The 24,836-nt window shown below is 44.8% G+C and overlaps 1 protein-coding gene across 6 annotated transcripts in view; it reads left to right on the top strand.

Annotated features, from left to right (window-relative positions):
* The window catches only part of MAST2 (microtubule associated serine/threonine kinase 2), a 1,054,635-nt gene that overhangs the window by 675,588 nt on the left and 354,211 nt on the right, over positions 1-24,836 (top strand). The window contains exon 1 of one of the 6 annotated variants that reach the window (XM_069232771.1): positions 18,455-18,733. The exons of the other annotated variants lie outside the window; for them this stretch is intronic. Coding sequence (XP_069088872.1) covers positions 18,669-18,733 — 65 coding nt within the window. The 5' untranslated portion in view covers positions 18,455-18,668. Of the gene's footprint in view, positions 1-18,454; positions 18,734-24,836 lie in introns of those variants that run through there. 6 annotated transcript variants of the gene reach the window in all.

Here is a 24,836-nt window from a genome sequence, read left to right as displayed (position 1 = left end):
GTAGGCTTGTGGAGAAGTTTCAACCATCCATCATCACAATGAGCAACTAATGAACTGTTGGTTAACTCCACTAGCAGTAGGTGAATGGTGTTTGTAGGTCACAAGAGCTAGAGGGACAGGAATATGGGAAGAGTTTGCTTGGAATTAGTTACAAGTTAAAAGTAACTGGGTTGATTATTGATTAATTAGCTAAATGGAAGCATTATTTTACCGATGCTGAAGACAGAAGAGTATAGCATGATGGATGAAGGTTGATTTGAATTCAGTAGGAGATAATGGGGGTACAAGATCAGGGCATTTAACATGCCTTACATACACATCATACCCAATCAAATTAGTGGCCAAAGGATCCACAGAATAGTGGCCTGTTTAGAAACGTGAACTAGATCGTTTGGAGGTCCCTTTGGAGAGAAGTACCACACTTACAATATTTAATCTAGGCTCTTTGAGTCGAGCTGATTGGAGTGTGCCATGAGGGTCACAAATACAGCAGCAGTAGAGTGTATCTTGATGAAGTGGTATGAAGTTGTATGAACTGAAACTGCTGCCTCGGAGTCCCTAACGAGTTTGGTGCCAAAGATAAAGAATGAAAGGATTTACATTTGGATGGAAGACTCTGAGAGTCAGCCTCTGAACGCCCATTTTATTCTTGGTGTACATAGCAACATTACAAAATACCATTTTAGGACTCTAGTGAGACAAGCATTGGTGATGAGGGTCGAGGAGACTGACATGGACCATCTAGCCAGACTTCCCTCATATGTTATGGAACAGCTTTGTAACAAGGGTTTAATGAGCCTCTGTTTGGCCGACACTTCTCTTATCTAAAGGTGAAAGGATATTCCTATTGTTGAGAATTTGTTGTCGTTATAACGAGGAGGATGGTGGAAAGCTTGTACAGGCCTATGCGCTCTGTTGTTTATTGGAGGACTACACCAGGACGCTTCGGCCTATTTTTTTGTGTTTTCTTTTGCGCATTGAAAGTGAAAAGTTCCATCGATGGCACCTGATATTGTAGGGACTACTTATCATTACGCTGTACGATCTTGAACATTTGGAAAATTTTAAACGTAGACTTGCCAGTGTTTGTAAGGGATTTTGCTTTCAATTTTGCCTTCTGCTTTATATATGTACAGATTGTATTGTTTCTGGTTATCAAAAAATAAGTGCTTAGTTTGAGCCAGTGGTTGCACTTGGTGGGCACTGGCACTTATTTTTCCTCAACAGACTTTGACAAGAGCAAGAGCGAAAAACACAAACTGGGAGAAAGAAGACGAGTGACGGGAAAAAGGTCCCAAAGAATGAAAGCAGTAATGAAAAAGAACCTGCAAGAATGAGATAAAAATGGCCAGTATTGTGTGGCGGTTGATTCACGAGGCCTGCAGTGGAATTAAGACTATGGGGGTCATTACGACCTTGGCGGCAAGATCTGACCGCCGTGCAGCCGCCAATGCGGCCGCACCCCCGCCACGGCCATTTGGAGATCCCCGCTGGGCCGGCGGGGATCACGGCCGCAACATAGGAGCCAGCTCCAAATGGAGCTGGCGGTGTTGCGGCCGTGCGACGGGTGCAGTTGCACCCGTCGCGCTTTTCACTGTCTGCATAGCAGACTGTGAAAAGCTGCATGGGGCCCTGTCAGGGGGCCCCTGCACTGCCCATGCCAATGGCATGGGCAGTGCAGGGGCCCACGACTCCCCGTTCCGCCAGCCTTTTCCTGGCGGTGCAAACCGCCAGAAAAAGGCTGGCGGTCGGGGACTCGTAATCCCCTGGGCAGCGCTGCCGGATTATCACCGTTGGGGCAAAAGTGGCGGAATACCGCCGGCCCCGGCGGTGCGACCGCAGCGCTTCCGCCGCGGTCGTAATCTGCCTGGAAGCACCGCCAGCCTGTTGGCGGTGCTTCCGTCATTTTAGCCCTGGCGGTCTCGGACCGCCAGGGTCAAAATGACCCCCTATGTGTCTGATAGTCAGTATCGCAACCTACAGTAACACCAACTGCAGGCTTCTGGCCAAACCTTCCGGCCACAAGACTTATTCTTTTACAAATAAAGCACTGACAACCATAACAATAATAAATAAATAAAAACCTTGCTCCTCAAGAGAATAAAATTAGGTGAAGCATCGCAAGGATGACAGCTAGTGTGAATAATTTTACAAGTTTGTATGGCAACAGCAATGACGCACGTTGCAATGCTGAAGCCAGCTGGTGGTTGGTTAGTTTGTTTATTAAGTCGTAGTGTTGTCTAAACCTTAATGGCCACGTTTAGTTATACAAAGGCGATAGGTATACAACTGTCACAACTAAAAAGTACACCTAAATCCAAAAAAAAGAAAATCTAAATTAGATGAGAATGATTCTTGAAAGTGAATGTTCTAGTGTTTACTACATAAAAGCAGCTAGAAGCCCTGTCACAGCTCTGTGGGAGATGGGTGCTAGATTGTATCTGCAGGGCCTGAGAGGAATCTGGCATCAGCATATTGTTTCTTGTATTTTGGGGCGCTAGACTGGAATGTTGCATTTAGTCATATGATGCTATGGGATGGATAGCCGCTTGTGCTGGCGTTCTTAGGTGTTCTCTTAACCTTTTCTGGCATCGGCAGCGGAACCTCCAGTACTGGTGTAATGTGCTCATAGCATCTGGATGCTGTACTGAATCTTTAGCATGGACATGGCTTTCAGAGGGCAGGGGAAAGGGATGCTTTGAGATGCGCAGTCTTCAGGGCTCCTGGTGAACTCACAAATTGAGTTGAGTAGACTTCCAAGAGTGTGCTCTGTATTGTAGTTGCAGAACTAGATTGGACGTTTTCCTTTTGTGGGCGGTTCGCCAGCTGAGGAGCGAGTTGTAGCTGTAGCCTTGATGGTCCCTCAGTCATTGTTCCAGGACATTACACCCCCCAAATGCTGCAAGAGTCTGTTTCTCAACCCAGTGGGAGTAGGAGACAAAGTTTAGAGGAGGCAGGGGGCATGGCAGAAGGGAATGCTATTGTGAGGAAGTTACGAAAAGAAGACAATAACGAGCACACCGAATCCCCCCGAGGCCCACAGTGTCAGTTTGAAGGGCACTGAAACTTGCACAAGGTCACTAAGACATGAGGACGTAGAGACCGAGATAAGTAGACAAAAAGCCCTAAGCCTGCGAAATAGATTGGGAGGCCATGGAAACTTGAATCATGGGCACACGGGCAAACAAGCAATGCTTCCCAAGCTTCATTCTCGAGACATTTAGGCAGCCTGGCTGCTTTCAAACACAATAGCCCCTCAGCCCTGCCCAAAATATCCAGAACCCGGTCTCACTCAGTTAGTTCCCAGAATGCACCGTCCCCAGCTTCCAGCACTTCGATAACACCATATGTTTTCTGTTGTCACATTAAAAAATGGGAGTTTAAGTCAGGCTAGGCATGCTGTATTTAAAGTAGAAGAAGGACTCTTCTTTCCCCTGTTGCTTGAGCCTCCATCACTTAAAAAGCAGTGCCTTCCGGCACATTGCAAGCACTCTGTTCGCAGCCACCTAAAGAGAGGAAGAGAGATCAGCATCACAGCTGCACCAAATCTGTTCCCCATCAGTGGCTTTGAGTCCAAGGACTACTTACGTTGTAAAACATTATTAGTGCAGGGGCCAAAAGTGTTTATTAGGAGGTTGTCACTTTATTACTGAATGCCAGACCTGTTGAATACCAAGGCTGCCTAGTTTTGATTCCACCTGGTGCCTTTTTCTTCCACTACCCTACACTTCCTGTATCTTTTTCTTACTGTTGAAGGGTTAGTTTATTTCCATCCCTGCTTATTCCCCTGTGTTACTGTTTCTCTATCTTTCTCTTTGATCTTTGGTATCACTTCCATTATTTTGGTGTGGGTTAAAGTCTGATAATACAAATTGTCTGGGCCCCTAAAAATGAGTGCTGGTCCCTCCTCCCTCCTACCACCCACACAAATTAAGCACTAGGCCCAAGGCTCTGTAGCAATGGAGGGGTGCCTTTCTGGCTAAATTTAGCTCTTCTTGGCTAGTGGGAGTTGGCACATTGCCACACTCAGTGCCTGAGCTGTGCTCATGTTCACCAGTCTGTGCCTACCTGTCTTTCTCTAATGCGGACTGTCCCATAAAGGCCTCTCCCACAGTAGGCAGCTACTATCTGCACAGTGCCGACTGACATTTGGAACCATATCTTTGTATGCACCATGTCTGTGTACTCAACACTGTGCCAATGTGTTTAGAACGCTCTTTAAAACCCATTTAAGTATTATCAGTTATTAAAATGTGCCTAGAAACGCAGCACTTCCCATACATTTCTCCAACGATGCCTTGATGGAGTATACACAACCACTGGGATAGTTGCCTTAATGGTCTATTCGGTTTTCGTCAATTTTACCGTTTGACACACATTTCCGAAAAAGGTCCTAATGTTCCTTTCTTGCTTTGTTTTTAATTTCACTATATAATACTACTTACCAGGAATAGCTTTTCAGATAGAAAACTGTAAAAAAATAACACCAATGAATGGCGTTTTTTTTGTTTTGTTTTTTTAAATCTCACTATATTGTACCTTTAAAAAAAATGAGAATCTCTGAGGGGGCCATACCACCGTCCGCCCCTGGGTCCCCTTTTATGCTCTAATTATCATTTGGGTCCTGGCCCCCAAAAACATCCATCCCCGGCTTCCGGCTTGGTCGTCACTTTCTAAAAGGTCATCATTCCTGTCCAGTCTCATCCCACGAGAAAGGCTGGAGGAGCGAGCCTGGTTTTGGAGGACGGGTGAATCGAAAAGTGTGTGAGCAAAGGGCACCTCAGATCCAAGCCACTACGGGCAGTATGTCTCACTGTGACTGAGTGATGTCTGTTGTGTGGTTTGGCGCGGTAATTAATAATTCAGCAGGTCTAGACGGCGGATCATCGAGCGGGTGAGGGTGCGGGGCACAGGAGCAGGTGCACCACTGTAAGCTTTGTGTACAGTACCCAGTAATGAGGCATCAGCTGACCATCCTTGAGAGTTGCAGATGGCTACCACAAGGAAAAAAATATACACTGGTTGAGTAAATATGTTTGAGGTGTCTGACGGTGGTGTTGAGGTTTTAACCCCTTCGCTGCCAGGCCTTTTCCCTCTCCCTGTGCTAAGCCTTTTTGTTTTGGCTATTTGGGGCAGTTTGCGCTTAGGCCCCCATAACCTTTTGACCACATAAGCTACCCATGCCAAATTTGTGTCCTTTTTTTCCCAACATCCTAGGGATTATAGAGGTACCGAGTTTGTGGTTTCCCCTGGAGGAGACCAGAAATGGGTGTGAAACCAATGTTGGATCCTGGACAGCTAAACAGAAAAGTGGACAAAATTCTGAATTCAGCAAGGGGTCATTTGTGTAGATCCTACAAGGTTTTCCTACAGAAAGTAACAGGTAAAAAAAAAAATGAAATTGAGGTGAAAAAAGAGCCCTTTCTGTCCATGTTTTCTTATTAACTTTTTCAAGCTATGACAGATATTTGAAAGCAATATACATTTACGTTTGCTGGGCTCTTCTGGTTGCATGGATATAAAGGGCTTGTAGGTTCATCAAGAACCCTAGGTACGCAGAGCCAATAAAGGAGCTGCACCTTGCAATGGGTTTTCATTGTATACCGGGTATACAGCAATTCATTTGGTGGAATATAAAGAGTGAAACATAGGTATCAGGGAAACCTTTGTATTTCCAAAATGGGCAGAAGATAAGGTGTTGAGAAGCAGTGGTTATTTGCACATTTCTGAATTCCGGGGTCCCCATACTAGCATGTGAATTACAGGGCATTTCTCAAATAGTTGTCTTTTTTACACACTGTCTACATTTGGAAGGAAAAAATGTGGAGAAAGGCAAGAGGCAATAACACTTGTTCTTCTATTCTGTGTTCTCCCAAGTCTCCTGATAAAAATGGTACCTCACTTGCGTGTGTAGGCCTAATGACCGCGACAGGAAACGCAACATGGACACATCACATTTTTATATTAAACTCTGATGTGTTTTTTGTAAAGTGCATAGCTGTGGATTTTTCAAAACTAGACACCTAGGGGAATCCAGGATGGGGTGACTTATGGGGCTCTTACCAGGTTCTGTTACCCAGAATCCTTTGCAAACCTCAAAATCTGGCCCAAAAAACACTTTTTCCTCACATTTCGGTGACAGAAAGTTCTGGAATCTGAGAGGAGCCACAAATTTCCTTCCACCTAGCATTCCCCAAAGTCTCCCGATAAAAATTGTACCTCACTTGTGTTGGTAGGCCTAGTGCACGCGACAGGAAACGCTCCAAAAAGCATTCATGAACACATCACAATTATAAAATACAAAACTAGCTGTTTTTGTCGGGGGCACCTGCGTTTTTGGTCCTGGGCTCAGCAGCCATCTAGGGAAACCTACCAAACCCAGACATTTCTGAAAACTAGACACCCAAGGGAGTCCATGGAGGTGTGACTTGCATGGACCCCTCAGTGTTTTCTTACCCAGAATCCTCAGCAAACCTCAAATTTAGCTAAAATAAAATCACATTTTTCCCACATTTCTGTGTGGGATCACCGTACCGGCATATATTTCCTACCACCCAACGTTCCCCCCAGTCTCCCGATAAAAATGATACATCACTTGTGTAGGTCGGCCAAGCGCCTATGACAGGGAACAGCCAAAAACATGTCAAAATTGAGGTGGAACCAAAGCGGGTCCGAAAGGGCAGTTTGAAAAACGTTTTTAGGCTGACAAGTGGGGCAGAAATTTTATCCGTATAGATGCGACAATGCTGAGTGGTAGGAATTATGTGGATTCCTGCAGATTCCGGACGGTTCCATCACAAAAATGTGGGAAAAATGTGTGATTTCAAGCAAAATTGGAGGTTTGCAGGGCATTGTGGGTAGGAAAATGGTGGGGAGTGCATGTGAAGCACACCACCCTGCACTCACCCAGATGTTTAGTTTTCAGATGTGTCTAGGTCTCGTAGATTTTTCTACATGGCAATGTTCCAAAGTCCAAAACGATTTTGAGAGTTAGACAAGCTCTCATGGCCCAAATGTAAAACCAAAACCCAAAATAATCAAACGTCCTCTTGCTTGCCATCGGGACAAGATCTTTCAGTGTGCGCGGGGAGAGCTGAAAGACTGTTACCCCCCTTTAGTGGGGGTGGGAGCATAACCATGCCCATACAGGTTGGTATAACAAGACATTTTGAGGCCCCAAGGGGAAAGTATAACCCTTAACCTCCACTGTAAGAATTATTTCTTTTATCAACAAAGTTGATCTAAAACATGTCCTTTTATTTAGATAATATTTCACATAATACAATCATTAGTCTATTCAGGTGCTCCTATAGTGACGGCACAGTGAACGTGAATAATGTGACAAACTTGTGCCAAGTGCTATATACAATATATACAAACAATGTGGTTAAAAATTAAGGCAAGCTTCAAAACGGCCCCCTTTAATCCAGGTGTCCAGAAGCCACCTATTTCATCATACATTAACCCACAGTAAGTTGTCAACGTTTCAACCCCACAAACAGAACCAATCATAAAGGGGTCATCATCAGGACAGAAATTATATTTTCAGGTAGCACCCTAAAAACACAAGATGTTTCAACTTAAATATAACTTTCTTTTCAATGTGCTTACTTGCCGTGAGTATGTAGCCCTGAATTCAACGGCGTGTCCACTTATATTGCGAAATATCAATATCCAATTCACCTGGATACTGATGTTCCTCCTCACATCCCAAATCAATTAGCTTTCTTTTGCACAGTAAATCATGCAAAACATTTCATCCTCAGAGACGGACGCCAGCTCGTATCTTTCACTGGTTGGTAGCCACCACACCACTATTTTTATTTTATTTTATTCCCTGACATCTAGTAGGCTTTCTGCCTCCACCACCGGGTGTAGATCGGGGGTAATTGCCCCATCTGCCCACCGGTGGGCAGAACAACTTTGTCCCTATTTATTTGGGGTGGGGGTATGGCCATACTCGCACCCTCTTTTTTTCAAAAGAAAAATATTCCCTGGTCTCTGTTGGGCTTTTGGCCCGCCTTGGGGACATATGGACCTTACAAAAGTAGGGCAATCTGCCCCCAAGGGGGGCAGAAATGGCCAACAGTAATGTACCCCTTCACCCCCAAACAAAAAACACACACACATCAATCCCTGGTGCCTAAGGGCAGCTCAGCCTAATAGAAATAGGTTTGAGTATAATGTAATAAGGTTTGAGGCTGTATCTACAAAAATGTCTGGGAATGTTAAGTTGTTAGTTGGAGGTCTGTAAAGGAGGAGAAAGTTACAGGAGGAAGTTGGAGTAGGGTGGCAGCTAGTAAGGAGGGCTTCACAACCTTGTATGGAAATGTTGTCTGTTTTACTGAGATTTTTTGCTTGTTTCAATATAATAGCTAGTCCACCTCCTCTCTTGCCTATACACTTTTGTGCAATGGTTTGATAGCCCGGAGGAACGGCTTCATGCAACACTGGGGCCATGTCATCTCCCAACCATCATTCTGTTATGAATAGCAATTCAGGTTGTGTGTCTGTGAGCAGGTCGTAGATGTGGTGCTTGTTTTTTTAGAGTGATCGAGCATTTATGAGCAGGCAGTTTAGAAAAAGTGTGTTAGTGGCGGTGATGTTTTGTTTAGGAGAAAGGTGAGCAGTATATTAGCAGGTGTGTTGTTAGTTGTGATAACCGTGAGAGGGTCACAATAGTTTAGCTTTTCAAAATAATGTTCCTCTTCCTGCAGGCTTAGGAGGCACTGTGTGCGTCAGTGGTGGATGTGGTGGCTGAGAGAGACCTGAAGAGTGTACTTTTTTTTGTAGGGTGGCCTTATTATGTAATATACAAGAGGATGCAAAGTTGTTAAGAGTGGATTGTTTATTTTGTTTGTGTTTGTTTAGTGTGGAAGGAGTATGGGTTGGGGTGGTGGAGGAGCATGTGAATCATAATATAAAGCTCCAAACTGTGCAATGGATGAGAGGCGAGTGAATGAATGTTGCTGTGTTGGGGTGCTTGTGGTAGATGTTTGTGAAGAGTGAGAATGTAGAGGTAAAGGTTGGTCAGGATTTGTATTCTTTGTGTAGTCATGAGGGTGGGCATGGGTGTGATGGAAAGTATAATGAAAGTTTGTGTTATTTTGATGTGCTGATGTGTGTGGTCTGTGTTGTTTTTGTGGAATAGTGAGAGGGGATATTGATGTAGTGGTTTTCTGTGAAGGATTTGTATGTGAATTGTGCTGGTGAGGGTATTGGAGTATTATAGGGGGTGTTTATGTGTTTGGAGATGAGTGTCTGAGGTGTGTCAGAGGGGATGGATGTGTGTCAGGGATGTTTGTGTTAGTTGTGATGACTGGAAGAGGTAATATGTGTGGTGGAGTGGTGGGTGAGGATTGTATGGTTGTGTGTAATTGGTGAAGAGAGGGGAAGGGTGTTTGTAGATGGTGTGTTGGAAGACTGGGTTTAGGTATTGTCATGATAAAGGGGGGTCTGGCTGGAGTAAATACAGGATAGTGCTGTTGGTTTGTATTAACAGGGAGTGTGTATCTGGATGGCTGAAAGTAATGTATAATGTGGTTTTGTGTTGCATGGGTGATGGCCGGTTGTGTTAGAGGGAATGGACAGAGTAGTGCTTGTTGTGGGAATGAAGGTGTTTAACTGTTGTAGTTGTGGTGGGTGTGTGTATAGGTGTGGTATATGGGGTTTTGTGTTGGTTGATGAGACATTGCAATCTGTATGAGGTCAGTTTGTGATGCAAGAGTTGGATGTCTTTGCTGATAATGTGTTTGCATGTTGATGGATGTGTAGGGAGTAAGGTCCTTTCTGGTACATGGAGAATTGGGCAGCATTTCTAGCCCTAGGCCCGAGCAGTCCAGAACAGGCAAATGCCCTTGTCCTCTCTGCCCTTAGCTTCAACGCCCAGGCTAAATGGCCCAGAGCCCTAGGCTTAAATACCCTTATTGGCCAATAGAAACCTAGCCCTAACCCTAACCAACCAGATTTGTAACCTTAAATCCCCCAACCAATGGGAGACCCAGCCCCATTCACCTATCATACCCCTAATCCTGACAACCAATCACAACCTCAACCCTAAAACCAGAAACGAATAAGAATCTCAACCCTAGTACCAATCACAGCCCCAACCCTAAAAACCAGGAACCAATAGGAGTCTCAACCCTAGTGCCAATCACATCTCCAACCCTAAAAACCAGGAACCAATAGGAATCTCAACCCTAGTACTAATCACAAACCCAACCCTAAAAAGCAGGAACCAATAGGAATCTCAACTGCAGTAACAATCACAAACCCAACCCTAAAAAGCAGGAACCAATAGGAATCTCAACCCTAGTACTAAATCACAAACCCAACCCTAAAACCAGGAACCAATAGGAATCTCAACCCTAGTACCAATCACAAACCCAACCGTAATCCCTAAGCTAATAGAAAGACCAACCCCAACAACCTATCATAACACCATATGCAACAACCAATAGAAACTTGTATAAAGGCCAAGTTAACTGAAGTCCCTGTGGAAAGGGAGGAGGGAGCTGCCTGCTGCTCTATGCAGAATCTCTGTGGATACAGACTGGCCGAATCCACACTTCCAAGTTAGCAGAGACTACTTTACAGGTAAGGGGGAGATTGTCGGGCACTCAGAAATGTGGCTTTTTTTAAGGCAAAAACAGGTGATGCAGACAGTTTCTAAACACAATTTAAATCACAGAAACAGATTAAGCAGTTTCCTAAACACACTACGGTTAGTCACTGAGGTGTATGTAGCTTTTGTACTTAAAAGAGAAGGGGGGGCTTTATGCAGTCTTTTGCCACAAACTAGGAGGGAATTTTCAAACAGTCACAGCTACAAAACAGCACTTTAAAAGGCCAAGCTGCCTGAAACACAGAGAGTCTACAGTAAACAGGCACAGGTAGCAGTAGAAAACACTTTTAAACAAATAAGATTTCCCAGAAAAGTCTGGGGCTCCTTACATAGGTCTCCTAGGAATCCTTGATCACTGGGCTGAATTAGGGTACAGGGTAAAAGCTGGGCTCACAAAATGGAGGTGGCTGTCTTGGGGTTCCCTCCACAAAATGTAAAGTGCCAGAGCAGGTGTGGGAGGATGGCTCAGGTTGCCTGGGACTCAGAGAGCCAATCAGCAAGCCCCATCCCCTGTGGGAAGGGAGGAGGGATCTGCAGCTCTATTCAGAATCTCTTTGGATACAGACAGGCTGAATCCACACTTCCACAATAGCAGATTCTACTTTCCAGGTAAGGGAGAGTATGTGGGAGTTACAGCCAGATATCTTTGCCATATGCTTATGAAGAGTCCAGTTGGCAGGATACTCAATTTAGGGGGGTGCTCCCCCTAAAACATAAAAACAAGTTTCTCTAGGATCTCAAATACCTTTTCTCCGTGAGGGATATTTTGCACAGAAACATAATCTGAAATACCAGTAGGAGACTTATTAGAGGCAAAAAATACCTAGTTAGACCAGTCTACTGTAGACAAAATCATATGAAATTTCCCACCTGTGAGGGGATTCGGGTGCAGTCAGGATAATGTCACACATTTGGCTCACTTTGAAATTAGAGAATTACATTGGTGTGTGTGGAAAAAAGATTGCATAGGCCTAGTGGCTCATTGCTCCACAATTAGTTTTTGTGCATGGTTTATGGAGTTTATTACAATATGACATGTCTAAACTATTGAGTTGTGTGTAATATCTTCTTGTGTTTGTGGCGTGGGTTTCTCTGTTGGTGAGTGCTTAGTTGGGTATAAGTAGCCTGTTCTGGCTGATGTGTTATAAACATGTAATGTGGAGCGTGTCTTGGTGGATAATACCACTAGAAGCAATGTACGGTGCATCAGTTTTGTGCTGATGTATGTGAGATGGTCTTCAGGAAGCAATGAAACTTGAGGAAGTATGTCTGTGTATCATAACTGGTGGTTACTATTTTGAGAACAACAAGACTGAGGTGTTCAAAATGGGTTCCACTTTGTTTTTGTGAGGCGCCTCCTGTTAGCTAAAGCTGTTGGAATTAGTTTGATAGCTAGTTATGTGGCTTATCACTGCTGTGTTTGAATGTGTGTGTGTGATAGTTTGTAGGATGGGTCTCTTATGTAGCTTATATTGATGGCTAGTGATGTTGGGAGCCATGTGATTGTGGCTGTAGGGCGTATCTCTGTTGTGTCTGATGCCTGCGACATTTGCTTAATGCATTCCTGTTATGTTTGTGCGTGGGGACTTGTAGTGTAAAGGACTGTCAGGTTTCTTGGCCACACTGTGCAGAAGGTGACCATTCGGCAGTGACAAAACACTGTATTCCAGTTACACTTTATGGGATAAGTCAAGACCAAACTGAGAAGAAACCAAAGTGGCTCAAAATAAATTTGTGCTGCGCTTCAAACCTTTGCACTCTGAGTGCACAGGTTTGTTCTTGGCCTCAGAATGTGGTTGGTTTATGCTATTTTGTGAAATGAGTGAGGGTTCTGTGCCAGTTTGAGCATCGGCATGCCCCAGCTCTTACGCACCATGCCATCAAGTGGATGCATCAGGGGAAATGGATGGTTGTATGCCATCAAGGAGACGCAGAGCGGTGTCTTTCCGCTCCCTTGTGAGGGAGTCAACTGTGAGGATTTGACATGAATGCACCACAGTGGTGCAGGGTCTGTTAGCGACGTCTTAAAGGTAGTGGGAAAAGTTAGTAATGGTGTTTGGAAAAAGTAGAGTGCTTTGTAGGCTTCACTACCTGGAATAGAAAAAGGATAGATTCTTTCCCTCTTTCAGAATGCTTTGACCTCATGGAAATTAACTTTTATCTGAAAACTATGGAATATAGGTCATTTATGGCTGCATTTTGGATTCTTTATAGATGTACCTGACGCCCTGGCACACCAGCACAGAAAGCGTTCACCTCTATCGTGCAAACTTGAACCAGGGCATCAATTCATGAGCACGACATTCTGTTTTATGAGAACGGAATAATGCTAACTGGGAGGACCTGTTAACGGTGCTGATTTTGCTGTTGATTTGTTTTCGTGGAGGACACCTAGGCTGGAACCAGGTAAAGGGTCCAGAGTTCTTACCTCCACCTGATGCGAATGAGCCCATAAAGAAAAGCATGGTAGAGGGCTCTGGCTAGGCCCACAGTTAAACAAATGCCCAGATCCAAGGACTTGTTTCTGTCTTGCTACCACTCACGCAGTGTGTTAAAGGTTACCAGAAATAAGGTCTTAGATACACCTCTTGGGTCTATAAAGAAAGAAGTGTTTCACTCTTGGAGGCTCTCATTCTTTTTTCAGATTCTCCATGAATAATACAAGATCTTTGGCAGGAATTTCTAACAAATCATTGGCGTCTGTTATTCACACCTCTGAGCGTGACCAGGACACAGCTCTTCTGCAGTGTTTGGTCTTAATGCCTCTATGAAGAGATGGCTCCACCAAGGCTCATCGTGCAATTATGCATTTTGAGAGAGTACAACCCGCATTGTTGATTAGCCATGCGCCATCTGTTCCCTTTTATTCTTTGGTTTAAGACTGATAATCTGAGGGCTAGAAACATTCCTTACCTTAGGCCTAGGTAAGGATGCAGATACCCTTAGCTTTGAAAAAAGCAGATTACACGTAGTGCAGTTATTGATTTCCTATTCAGTTACTAGGTCTTATTCAGCCTGAGTTACCATCCTCCACTGAATTTTGCCTATTACTACTTCTTTGGCAATCCTAAAGCCTATGTTTGGACACTGGCACAAACGTCTATGTAGCCTTTCCCAAATTTCTGTAATTTGGGTTTTTGTTCTTTTATTATTCTGTGGCATCCTGATGTGGACCCTGGTTTCTCCAGAAGGACTTCTCTATAGTCTTACAAAAAAGTAGCTTCCTGCCTTTTCTATGTTCGACCTTTTGAAAATTCGAAATGATTCAATCAATGCTTGATTTATTCCTCCCTATTTTCCCAAGACAAAATAGTTGTTATATTACTTTTCTGAGTTATTGATGAATACGAGCACTAGAAACGAAGCATTCAGATCAATCTTCAGAGAGCCTCAAGTGTTGGTACCCTGTCTGCTGTTACCGCTCCTGAGCTGTGCTTCGACCTGCTGAATTATGCCACCTTAAAAGGACTTACTACATTACCCAAGTGGGTCTGAGATGGACATAGCTCTGGGAAGGAAAGATCCCGCGTAGCTTGAGCGCGTGCATAAACCGTGTGCAGACTCATCATCCTCTATTCCTGAATTCTTCTTGCCAGTGTTATGCTGTCTGCTTTAATGAAAAGCACACTCTGTTACTTGTACAGTGCAGGGACACCACTCCCTGGTAATTGCCAAATAGAACATGTGCATGGTTAAATTATTCATTTGAGTTCCTAATGGAATGCCTGGCCTCGGTGAGAGGAGATGTGGTCTAGAGGCTGAATTAACCACTGTGGCTCTGAAAGCTGATCCCAGCTTCCCAACCTTGACATCGTTGTGTGATCCTAGGCGAACACTTCATCTCATACTGATCTCAGACGGCCCCGCTGGTCGCCTCTCACACCTGGGAGAAGAGATTCGAGAACAAAAAGGTGTTGCTGTGTTCAGAACTACCCAGTGGTGCATGTGTTCCACAGTTGTGAGTTCTCTGTCAGAGGCCCAGGCTCTCCAGATTCACCGGGACACTTTCCCTAGCGGAAAACAAATCGAGCTGAATATGCTGCCATGGTTGTGATAACCTTTTTAAACTTTAAAGATGGTGCATTTTCATTTACTGCTCCCTCGTTGTTTACGATTGTCTCAGTATTAATTCAATATTGATTATTTTCCTTGATTCTTGGATGCATCGTGCAGCGAGTCCATTTTCCTGCTTGTCTGCATGCTGGGTATGCATGCCTCTGAACCATTAGAGTTCAATGGAACTCATAAACTAGGACAATAGTTTTCTTTTTTTTAATTAGCTCGATGATTATGAATGTGACTCGTCCACACTAGGATTAACTCTCAAAACAAGTTGTGACTTTATTCTTCCTTATGCATTCCTACCTTGAGCCCTCTTTACACTCCTATATACTTAAACCATTCCTATTTATTTGTTCAGGGGTAATTTTGTCCTGATTATGACCTTGAAAATTATTACCAGGGTCGAAACATAATTGGTAGTAAAACAGACTGTGGGTAGGCTCATTGATTGAGGCAGTTTGATTAATACTGTTGTGCTCTTTGATCTTTAAGGATTAATATTGTTTATTCCTACACATACACCAGCACTTCTCTCTATTGGTTGTGTAGTAGGTGATCACTTGGGACAATCAGCACCTTTTTTGTCTCTTCTCTTGACTCTTGTGTGGATTCAATAATTGGATCTGTGGTTTGGTACTGTGCATTATTAGCGGGATTCTTGTGCTTTGAGTCAATCACTTTGGTTGTGTTGAGCCAAATCACTTTTAGTCATCTGCTAAAATCTCTTTGACTTTGTTGAGCCAAATCACTTTTTTCTGATAAGTTTGATACATCGATGTTAAATGAGACCAGAATGAGCCACTGTTTCACAAATGTATGATTAGGAGTGGGACGCAAAAGTACCCTAAGGTACTCTGCCTCTTGAGGCAGTGGTATAGAAAGCACAGTTCCATAAGGAATTATTCAAATAATTCTGTCATGTAGCAGGGGCTATTTACTTGATCATTTCTTAGGTTGTGATGATAAAGGGATGATACAGAAAATAGCACCTGTTAATTCATAGAATGGCTTGTTTGAATGATGTATTATGGAACTGTGTATTCTATATGGCTTCTTCATTTCCCAGGTGCCTTGGAATACATAGGTTGAGGCAGCTGGTAAGGTGCCAGCCATGGTCAGATGTTGAACTAAGGGTAAGGCGCATATCCGAGATGGTAAACCACCGCTAAAGCACTGTCTCGGGTGCAGAGGGAGACATTCAGGCTAGCAGCCCATGCTGCTTGACAGATGACACTGTTCCCCCTGGATCTTTAGAATCTGGTATGACTGTCCAGAACATCTTAGCCGAGATTGCATTGACTCCCAGAACAGCCGCTAATTTGCTAATGGTGAGGCAAATCTCGAGAATGGCGGGTTTTGGACTGACAGGCCACAAACAGATTACAGTGAAGAGGTTCATTCACTGGGCAGATTAAGGGGAAAAGAGCAAGTCCTGAGCGCAGGCTCATCTGGCAGCAGTTGTTCACTTCGCCAAACAGGAGAGAGGTGCAGATCCCACAAGGAACCCATACACGAGAACAGCACCGTGGTGGTGCCTCAAGGACCCCTCCTTGATTCACAAGGGTGGTTGAGTGCATTAGAGTGCTACCGCTGGAATGCCATTTCACTTTCAAAGTGGTAATGTTAAGGCAGCACTTGCATTAGCATTCCTTGGTGACACAGAGTGGGTGGGCTTGCGGCTGCCTCAAAAGCCTTAGCATCCGACAAGTCCCCTCAGATTGTCTTTCAGACCTGAGTTACTGCCTAGTGTATCTTCTAAACGCCTACCTGGGTATCGGGCCATCTGAAGGCCCCTCGCTACTCCAACATGATGGCTTGCTTAAGTACCAGTTCAACAAAGTCACTCAGATGTATAGGGAGAGCATGGCTTCTATCATTGCACTTTGGAACCTTTATGTTCACAATACAGGTAGTTACTATAGCAGCCCAGGTGCGGCATGTAGGGTGACAATATTTGAAGGGTGGCAGGGGAATCTAATGCTTGAGGGCTTGCATTAGACCGATGGGTTCTGAATCAGCAGACTTCCTCACTCGACAATTGCATCCCAACAAGTTGCACAGAGGGCAGGTGGACAGTTGGACTAATGGGGGCAGCGATGAACGGACAAGAGACCGGTCCAAAGGGCTACTGCTGGTTGGCACTGAGATGATGTGCTTCAGAAGGCCATGGGATGAAATGTACACAGTTGGTGCCAATAGTGGTCGCTAAACTGACAAACTATTTCAAGCCGACCGTCTTGGTGTTACATCTAGGAGCAGTAACTTGTTCACACTGGGCAGAGTGGCATCTACTGCCTGACGTGAAGGAGGATATGATGGGGGTGGCCAGCAGCTGGGGTACCACACGTGGCTTGAATTGGTACCTAGGTTTGAATAAAGGGGAGCAAGAACACAGCCCACTCAGCGCCTTGAGACCCTTACAGGTGAGTTGTCCTGCTTCATAAGAGCCTTGATTGATTGATTGATTGATTGAATCGAGAAGTCGGGGAGAAAGCTGAACAGAGTAATGTTCAAGTACTGCAAGAGCATGGATTGGGAGTGAAAAAAGAGCTCTCAGGTTATGCTTTACGGTTTGCAGGAAAGGCATTGATACCATTTCATAACTAAGCAAGCTATATTAGAAGAATCGTATCTTGCATCACACCGGGATTTCTGCAGCAGGCAGTCACACACCGAGCTGTCTGCGTGAAACACAAATCTCTGACCTGCCTGCCACATGCTGCCCTTTCTAGCGGGCACACTAACACTGTATTTGATTTTAGGATGAGTCAGAGCTGTGATTACATTGCAGGCAGATCTCCCCAGCACTTGCATTGAACTCCAGAATTATCTTGCCCTCGTGCACCACATATGTTGCTCGGTATACAAAACCCTGCGCAGTAGATGCCATAACGCTATATGTTAAATTACAATGAAGCCTGTTTGCTATAATCAAGTGGGCCAGGGCAGATTTACTAATCCATGTGACATTATTGACAGATTCTTTGTGGCAGGGTTTTTTAAAAGTAAAAATACAAGTTGACGGTCAGATTCCGAGTCTCGTGACGCCGCCCCCTCTCTGATGCCAGCTCTTAGGCTTCAATTTGTGGGTTTCTGCAACATCATTTTTTGCCAATTCCAATTCTGAAATGTACCATTTGATTCCCGCGTGGCAGGGCGCCTGCTTGTGGGCACATTCACATAACCTGCGGCTTTTTCTTTCTCCTGATTGGAGACTCGGGGTGACTATGGCAGCAGGGGCCACGGAAGGGCCAGAGGTGCGCGAGTGCCTGGGTTGTGGACACCATGTCGAACAATTCTCCCTGAAATGCACATAGCGCTGCGAAGTGGATATGCATTTTTGGGTGTACACATGATATATAAATTGTGTGCAGGCTATTTATATAGCGCCCACTGCCCCTGATGAGACTCTCGATGACTCGTCACTCTTAATTCATTTTGCCAGGGTTGTAGTGTCTGCTTTTATGAATCGATCGCCGTGAGCTCGGTGTTAATAGCGCCATAGAAGTAAATGCATGGTTAAATAATTACTGTTCTTAAAGGATCTCCTTGCACCGGCGGGAGGAGGTGTCTCCTAGTGGCCGAGTAGACCACTTGGGTCCTGGATTCTAATTCCGGCTCCCCCTGCTTTGCGTCAGTGTGTGATCCTGGCCCAACACGGCTCTTGGCAGTGCCTGAGTCCCGTTATCGGACTTGTAGACTTCAGACGTGGACTGTTCTCTGTTTCCAGTCAGATGTCAGCTGGATGCGTTGCTCCTGCCGCACACATGTGATCCGCTGCTGCAGTGAGCTGGGCGCCGTGTGCGTGGCAGCCACTTGCGAGCAGGTTTTGTTTGCCCAGGCGCCCCCGGGGCGGCGGTGCTATCTGCCCCTCTGCCCCGGGGCAGGCTGGGAGCCCGGCCCTCCCTGCGCACACACACAGCATCATCACAGGGCTGCAGGCAGCTCTTCGCGGAGAAGTGGTTTTTAAAGTCCCTTTGTCATGGAGGGCGGCCCGCAGCAGCACAGAGCCCACGTGTTCATGCCTGCCGCCGACTTCCAGCCCGGGTGAGTAACATCCGAGGAGCGGGTGTGCGGAACTTGTGGGGTTTTATGTTTCCGGGGGTCAGTGGTAGCTCGGTTGCCTGTTTACGTGTGTGTTTGCCTCCACACAGGTCTTGCACGTGGCGAGGGTAGAGTGGGGGTGTGAGTACAACCTGGGTTACATGCTGTTGCACTTCTGAAAACTTTGTTTACACGTGTATTCCGCGTGCTAGCACTCTTATCGCACCGTAACGTCTGCTATTTTTTTCCTGGTCGCTTGTTGCACACGCTCGGCGATTTTTTGTGTGTGGGTTGTTTACTTCCGCCAGATCTCGGCTTATCTTCTCATATGGACTCGGACTGCCTGTCCTGCTTTGCCCCTTTGCATCATGGTACCTGTAGTTTTGCTTCTCCTTTGTATGTGCGGAACGGCCAATGGTAGAACACACATAAACAAGAGAAATAGACATGCCATTCAGACCTGGCGTGGAGCAGCTGAGATCTCCGCTCACCCGTGTGAACGCATTGTGTGATCCTTGCCTGGTAAGTGACTTTATCTCCCTGTCTCCCAGTTCCCTTGCCTGCCAAAACGAGAGGAGTGAGAACAATTCTGAATTTTTTGCCTGCCACAAATCAGCTTATTAAAACTTGCCCCATCGGGGCTTTGCACATTCATTCTCGGCCCTAGTGGCACGTGCACTCGGCTCCGTGCCCGGTCTGTGCTTCAAAAGCTGAGGAGTGAAGGGAGCGAGCTATCTACAGCCAATTACTTCTTAACATCTGCGCAAGTGATGACATTGTTCTCACCATGGGCAGCCCTGTAATACCCAGGATGCATTGCGGACCCTCCTGCGTCGGGCTGAGACCACCTGACTCTTGTCAAGTCAACATACTTCGGGCATGTTCTAAAGCGCCAACGTGCGGTCTCCAGAGAGCGCTGGCGGATACGCAGAAGAGAAGGGGTTGTAGGGTCCGGTGGGAGCTGCGCAGGGTCAGGTCGAACCTGTGGCCCTGGCGGTGACAGCCTTGTAACACACCGCCGCCATTGTACGTCTTATCAGGAGAGGACGAGGACAGGTCCTTGGGCCATCGGCTAAATGTTTTAACACAAGCCAGGTGATTTCTAGGTTTTATGTCCCATTAAAATCAGTGGAATCTCCCGGGAGCGGGGCTGCTGCCCGTGGCGCGAGGAGAGGGGCCCGCACCAGCCCTTTCCCTCTCTCATCTGACTTCTCCCCCTAGACAATCTCATGGTCGGACATGATTATAATTTTTTTTTTTAACAGGCCTGAATATCTGCAGCTACATTTAAATCTAGCCGCCTTGTGCCCCTAAACGTCATGTACCAGTTTGCAGCCGCCCTTTGACTCTGAAAGAGTTCCCCCCCCCCTTGCATTCCGACAGAGTCGCCCAGATTTGTCCCATTGCAGCAGCCACGGCGAAAACCAGGGGAGTGTTTGCTGCTGTGCCTAGGGCAGGGCACAAGTCTGGTGTGGGCGTGGCTAAACGGAGTACTCCCCAACTCAGTTTTATAGAGCGCCTGCAATCTCTTTCCCCGAGGCAAAATGAGGCTGAGAGGTGTCACCCTGGGCCCCACCACTGCAGATGCTTTCTTCTACAAATATTGTAAGTGTGAGCCGCGGCCTCCGGGCGTTTTCAAACCCCTTCCCACCTGGAGCATTCACTTTGTGTGAGGGGGGGGCGGGGGAGAGATGGGGTCTTTTATCCTTAAGTGAACATCCTGTTTACTCTCTGGGCGCAGTTCGAAGATATAATGCCAAGTTCCACAGGGTCTCTTTGGCAATAGTGTCCTTTTACGCAATTCCCGAGAGTATTACAAACTGAGACGAGGAAAACCTACATGTGATTTGCAAAAAAGTGAAACAAACAAAAAATGTATTCTTCTTGTTTCTTTGTGGTTATACACCATGCTTGTGTTTGTAAAACAGACCGGTTTAGTTTTAAATGGGGGCTATTATAAGGGTTTAACATTAATTATTGTGACGTCACGGTTTGTGCCGTCATGGTGAATTAAATACGCTATTTAGACTCCCCAGCCCCCCACCCCAACACACACTATTGTTCCGAGGACTTCTTCCCTGGCCTAGGAGTTATTAGCAAATGTGGAAATGAATTAAAGCAGTTTGTAGTGCCATCGAAAGAACCTGCGAGGTCCCACTTGTAATTGTTTATATGGCCATGGAATGAAATGCTAAGGTATCTTGGGAGCTGGGCTTGGCAGACGGTGCACAGGCACGAGGCACATGCGGGAACCTGCTCCGCCGCTTTCACAGCAAGACCGGCTGTCTGACCTCTGAACTGCAGAACGTTGAAAGGCAGAGGTCAGCAGCGAGGTCACTGGTAGCCGTGACCAACAGGTCAAACGACTGAGCTTTCCTGTCTGCCAGCAGCCACAGTGTCTGCCCTGGGCAATGATGGGGGGATCTGAAGACGAGAAAACACTTAGGGCAGCAGTTAAAGTAAGCCACTAGCAACTATCACTCGTACACAACCACATCACCGGGCAGCAGAAGCTGTGGTGCACGTCCTTTAAAGGGGGGAGTTCCGCCCAGCATGTTTTTTAGGTCTGGCTTGATGGGCGTGGCTGTGGCTGGTGGTGTACTTGATGTGATCAACAGAAACGTAACTTCGAAGCACTGCACAGAGGGCCTACTTCTCCGCCAGCATGTTAATCTTTCTTTTTACTGGAGTTGTTTACACAGAATGTGTGTGCTTCCGCTGAAAGAGTGCTTGAATACCACTGTTTGTACGACGGCCTGAGTTGGTTATGGTGACAAGCCAATGAATCAAAGCAGTAAGACTGATCCATTGATTGGGATTTTGTGTCGGATACAATAGCTCTGATCTGTTACAACAAAGGCATTAGACCTTGATTAGTTATTGCGATAAGCATATGTAAAAGTCAGCAGGTCTTTTTGGATGTATCATCCTTACATTGAGTTAAAGCCTAAAGTAAGAAATTTTCTAGCACCAATTTCCACAGGTTATCTTAGGAGGCAAGGGTGTGACAATGTTTTTTCACATTTGTTGGTTTTTAGGACCTGGATTGATAGAGGAGCTCTGTGCAAGGCTTAGGTAATCACTAGAAAATGCACTTCAAGCAGAAGCAATGAGGGGCTGTGGCTCAGCCCACATGTTGATCTTCTCCGCAGACATTTGATTGAAATATTGACATTAGTCTGCCGCAGAAATTCTTTTATTACTCATAACTGTTAGGGACATTGGTAGCGTAGACCTCAAGTCAAACACAGTAAGAAGGGGCTTTGCATGGTGTAACCCTGTCACCAATACAGCAGGAAGAGGTTTCATATTGTGAAAACTCTGCCTAGTATTATAGGGAGGGCCACTGGAATTATGCAGCTGGGGCGGGCCACAAATTATGCAGCAGGGTGACTAAGCTATACAGCACGAAAAGGCACATTATGGGACATAACGCAACACATTTTGTGATAGTAATGCTTCATTATTTTGTTATTTTGACACTTGTTAACACTGGGCATAAGTTGCATATCATTAGTAGTAGCTTAGCTTTCAAATTTAGCAATAAGCTACGGAAATGTGACTAGACCACCCTTGCACAGGGCCTTCCACAGAGCAACAGCACTTCATGCTGCATTTGTAGTAACTTTTGAACTGTTTGAGCTACAAAAAACTCATTTTTGGTTAAACTCTGCTGATTATGCCGCAGATGATTGATTAAATGGCAAGTTCAGCAAATTCATAGTTATGCAAAAAAGCTGCGGTCGCACAGTTGCATAATTCCAGTGGCCCTGATTTTAGGGAGGGATTTACAGTGAACTGCTTGCCAAAAACCGTATGAAGTGGGTTCACATAGTGAACTCTCTGACAAATGCGATAGGAAGGGGCTTTATATTGTGAACCCCCGGAGAGCTGCGATAGGATGAGGTTTTACATTGTGAACTCCATGACACACACCATAGAAAAAGGTTTTACATTTGTACTGTTTACAATTGCAATGTTTTTTTCATTGGTAAATCTCTGTCAAATGCAGAGGGAAAGGTTTTCTTTTTTTTTTTTTTTTTTTTTTTTACACAGACCCTTCTTAAGTTCTGGCCAGAGTAAATGTTTACTGCTTTTAAGGGTGACATAAGGTTCATGCCAATATATACTTTGAATCTGCCTACATTGTTTGATGGGTCTGTCTGGACAGAGATACCATGGTCATTTTTAATGTTCAACCCAACAGGCTTGCTTTATTGATTATTAAATGTAGTGTAAAACACAAAATGCCTCTCGTTTTACACAATGAATGACTTGACAAAGTCTGTAGACTTGACATTTTTGATTGTGAAAAGCCTCATATAGTTCAGCAGGCCAAATACGTAACCATTGCTGGTTTATGATTGGAGCCCGCTAATGCACAAATTGAGACACGGTACCCCACAGATGCGGGAGCAGACTACATTTACAGGGTTTAGTTGCCTCCTGCAATATTTCTTTACAGTATGTGATTTTTGCGCCCTGGATAGCCTGCAAGGCGTCAGTAGGAGTGGTTCCAATTTGCCATTTCACCTAAAATCTTGTAACTACCTGTCACTTTGATAATAGTATTGGGTTTTGTGTGTTTTTAATAAGCAGTAGGTGGATATTGATATACTGAGTATAAATGTTCTGTGTGGCTGTGTTCTGAGTTTCTAGCACACATCACCTCCACGAAGCTGCTCTGCTCAGTAACCATTAGATGCAAATGTTAAGATGCCCTTGGTCCCCAGCTTGAGGATCAAGGGTTTGGAGCCCCCAAGACACTAGAATTCAAAGACACAATTGGACCCAGTAATGTCGATTGGCCTGGGACCCCCTGAACTGGATTTCTGATATACATCAGAATGGGGTTTAACATTGCAAACTCCTTGCCAATCGCCACAGGAAGTAGCTTTATACTGTGGACTGCCTGATGAATGAAATAGAAAGGGTTTTTACTCTGGATTACTTGCCACATGCCGTAGAAAAGTGTTTTGCACTGTGAAAAGTGTGACATATGCAATAGGAAGGGGTTTACATTTTGAATGCTGGACACATGCAACTGTAAGGGATTATAGAGTGTGAACTTTAGACAAATGCAATTGTAAGGTGTTGTACAATGTGAACACTGACAAACGTACTAGAAACGGGATTTACATTGTGAACTGTGACATACACTATAGGCAGTTTTTTTTTAAAGTAAATTCTCTGATATATTTGGAAGGATTATTACATTATGAACTCAGACAAATACAACTGAAAGTGTTTTTACATGTGGAACACATAGGAAGGCTTTTAACCCTGAACTCCAGGTCAGATAACATAGGTAGGGACTTTATATATTTACCTATGTGACAAAGACTGTAAAAAAGGGTTTTACAGTGTGAAATCTCTGACAAATGCCACAAGAGGGGCTTTAATACACGCCCATTTTATTGGTATGTCACTTGAAAATGCTTTATCTAGCTAGATAGTGATTTAAGGTTCATGTCGGTGTACACTTTGAGTCTTTGAGAATTTTTGGCTAGCGGTGTCTTAGCAAAGACCTCATGGTCATATTCATTTTCGTGTTAAACCCAATTATGATTTTTAAATGTGGTGATGAAGCCAAAAGGCCCACTCAGTTTACATTTTCAATGGCTTGGCAAAGCCTGTAGGCTTTACCGTTATATTGTGAAACAGCTTTGTTTTCCAGAAGGCCTTTATAGAAACGTTTCTGTTTTTAGAACTAAAGGCTGATGATGCACAAATGGCCGCATAATACCACTTAGTTGGCAGGAGCAGATGACGTTTAATTAGTTACTCCGTGTGATATTTCTTTAGTGTTCATGAGTTCTACCTTGGTTAGTTTACCAGGCCTCTGAAGGGAAGTTCCAATTTGTAATTCCACCTAAAACCTTCTAAGTAGCTGCTATTTTGAGTACAGTATTCAGCTGTGTGTGCATTTAAGTACTTTTTCTTTCTAATCAAAAAGCATTAGTTGGACACTGATTTATTGTGTATCATTTTTGTGTGTTGTTTAGGTTTAGCTTTCTAGCCCACAACACCCCTGTGAGATGTCAGCCTTTACATTACATTTTTTAACTACGCCGTTGATATTAAATTCCTGATACAATAAAGTAAG

This window comes from Pleurodeles waltl, chromosome 4_2, assembly GCF_031143425.1.
Source record: "Pleurodeles waltl isolate 20211129_DDA chromosome 4_2, aPleWal1.hap1.20221129, whole genome shotgun sequence".
NCBI classification, from domain to species: Eukaryota; Metazoa; Chordata; class Amphibia; order Caudata; family Salamandridae; genus Pleurodeles; species Pleurodeles waltl.
Note: the sequence above shows the minus strand (reverse complement) of the source record. Positions and strands in the feature narration are given on the sequence as shown.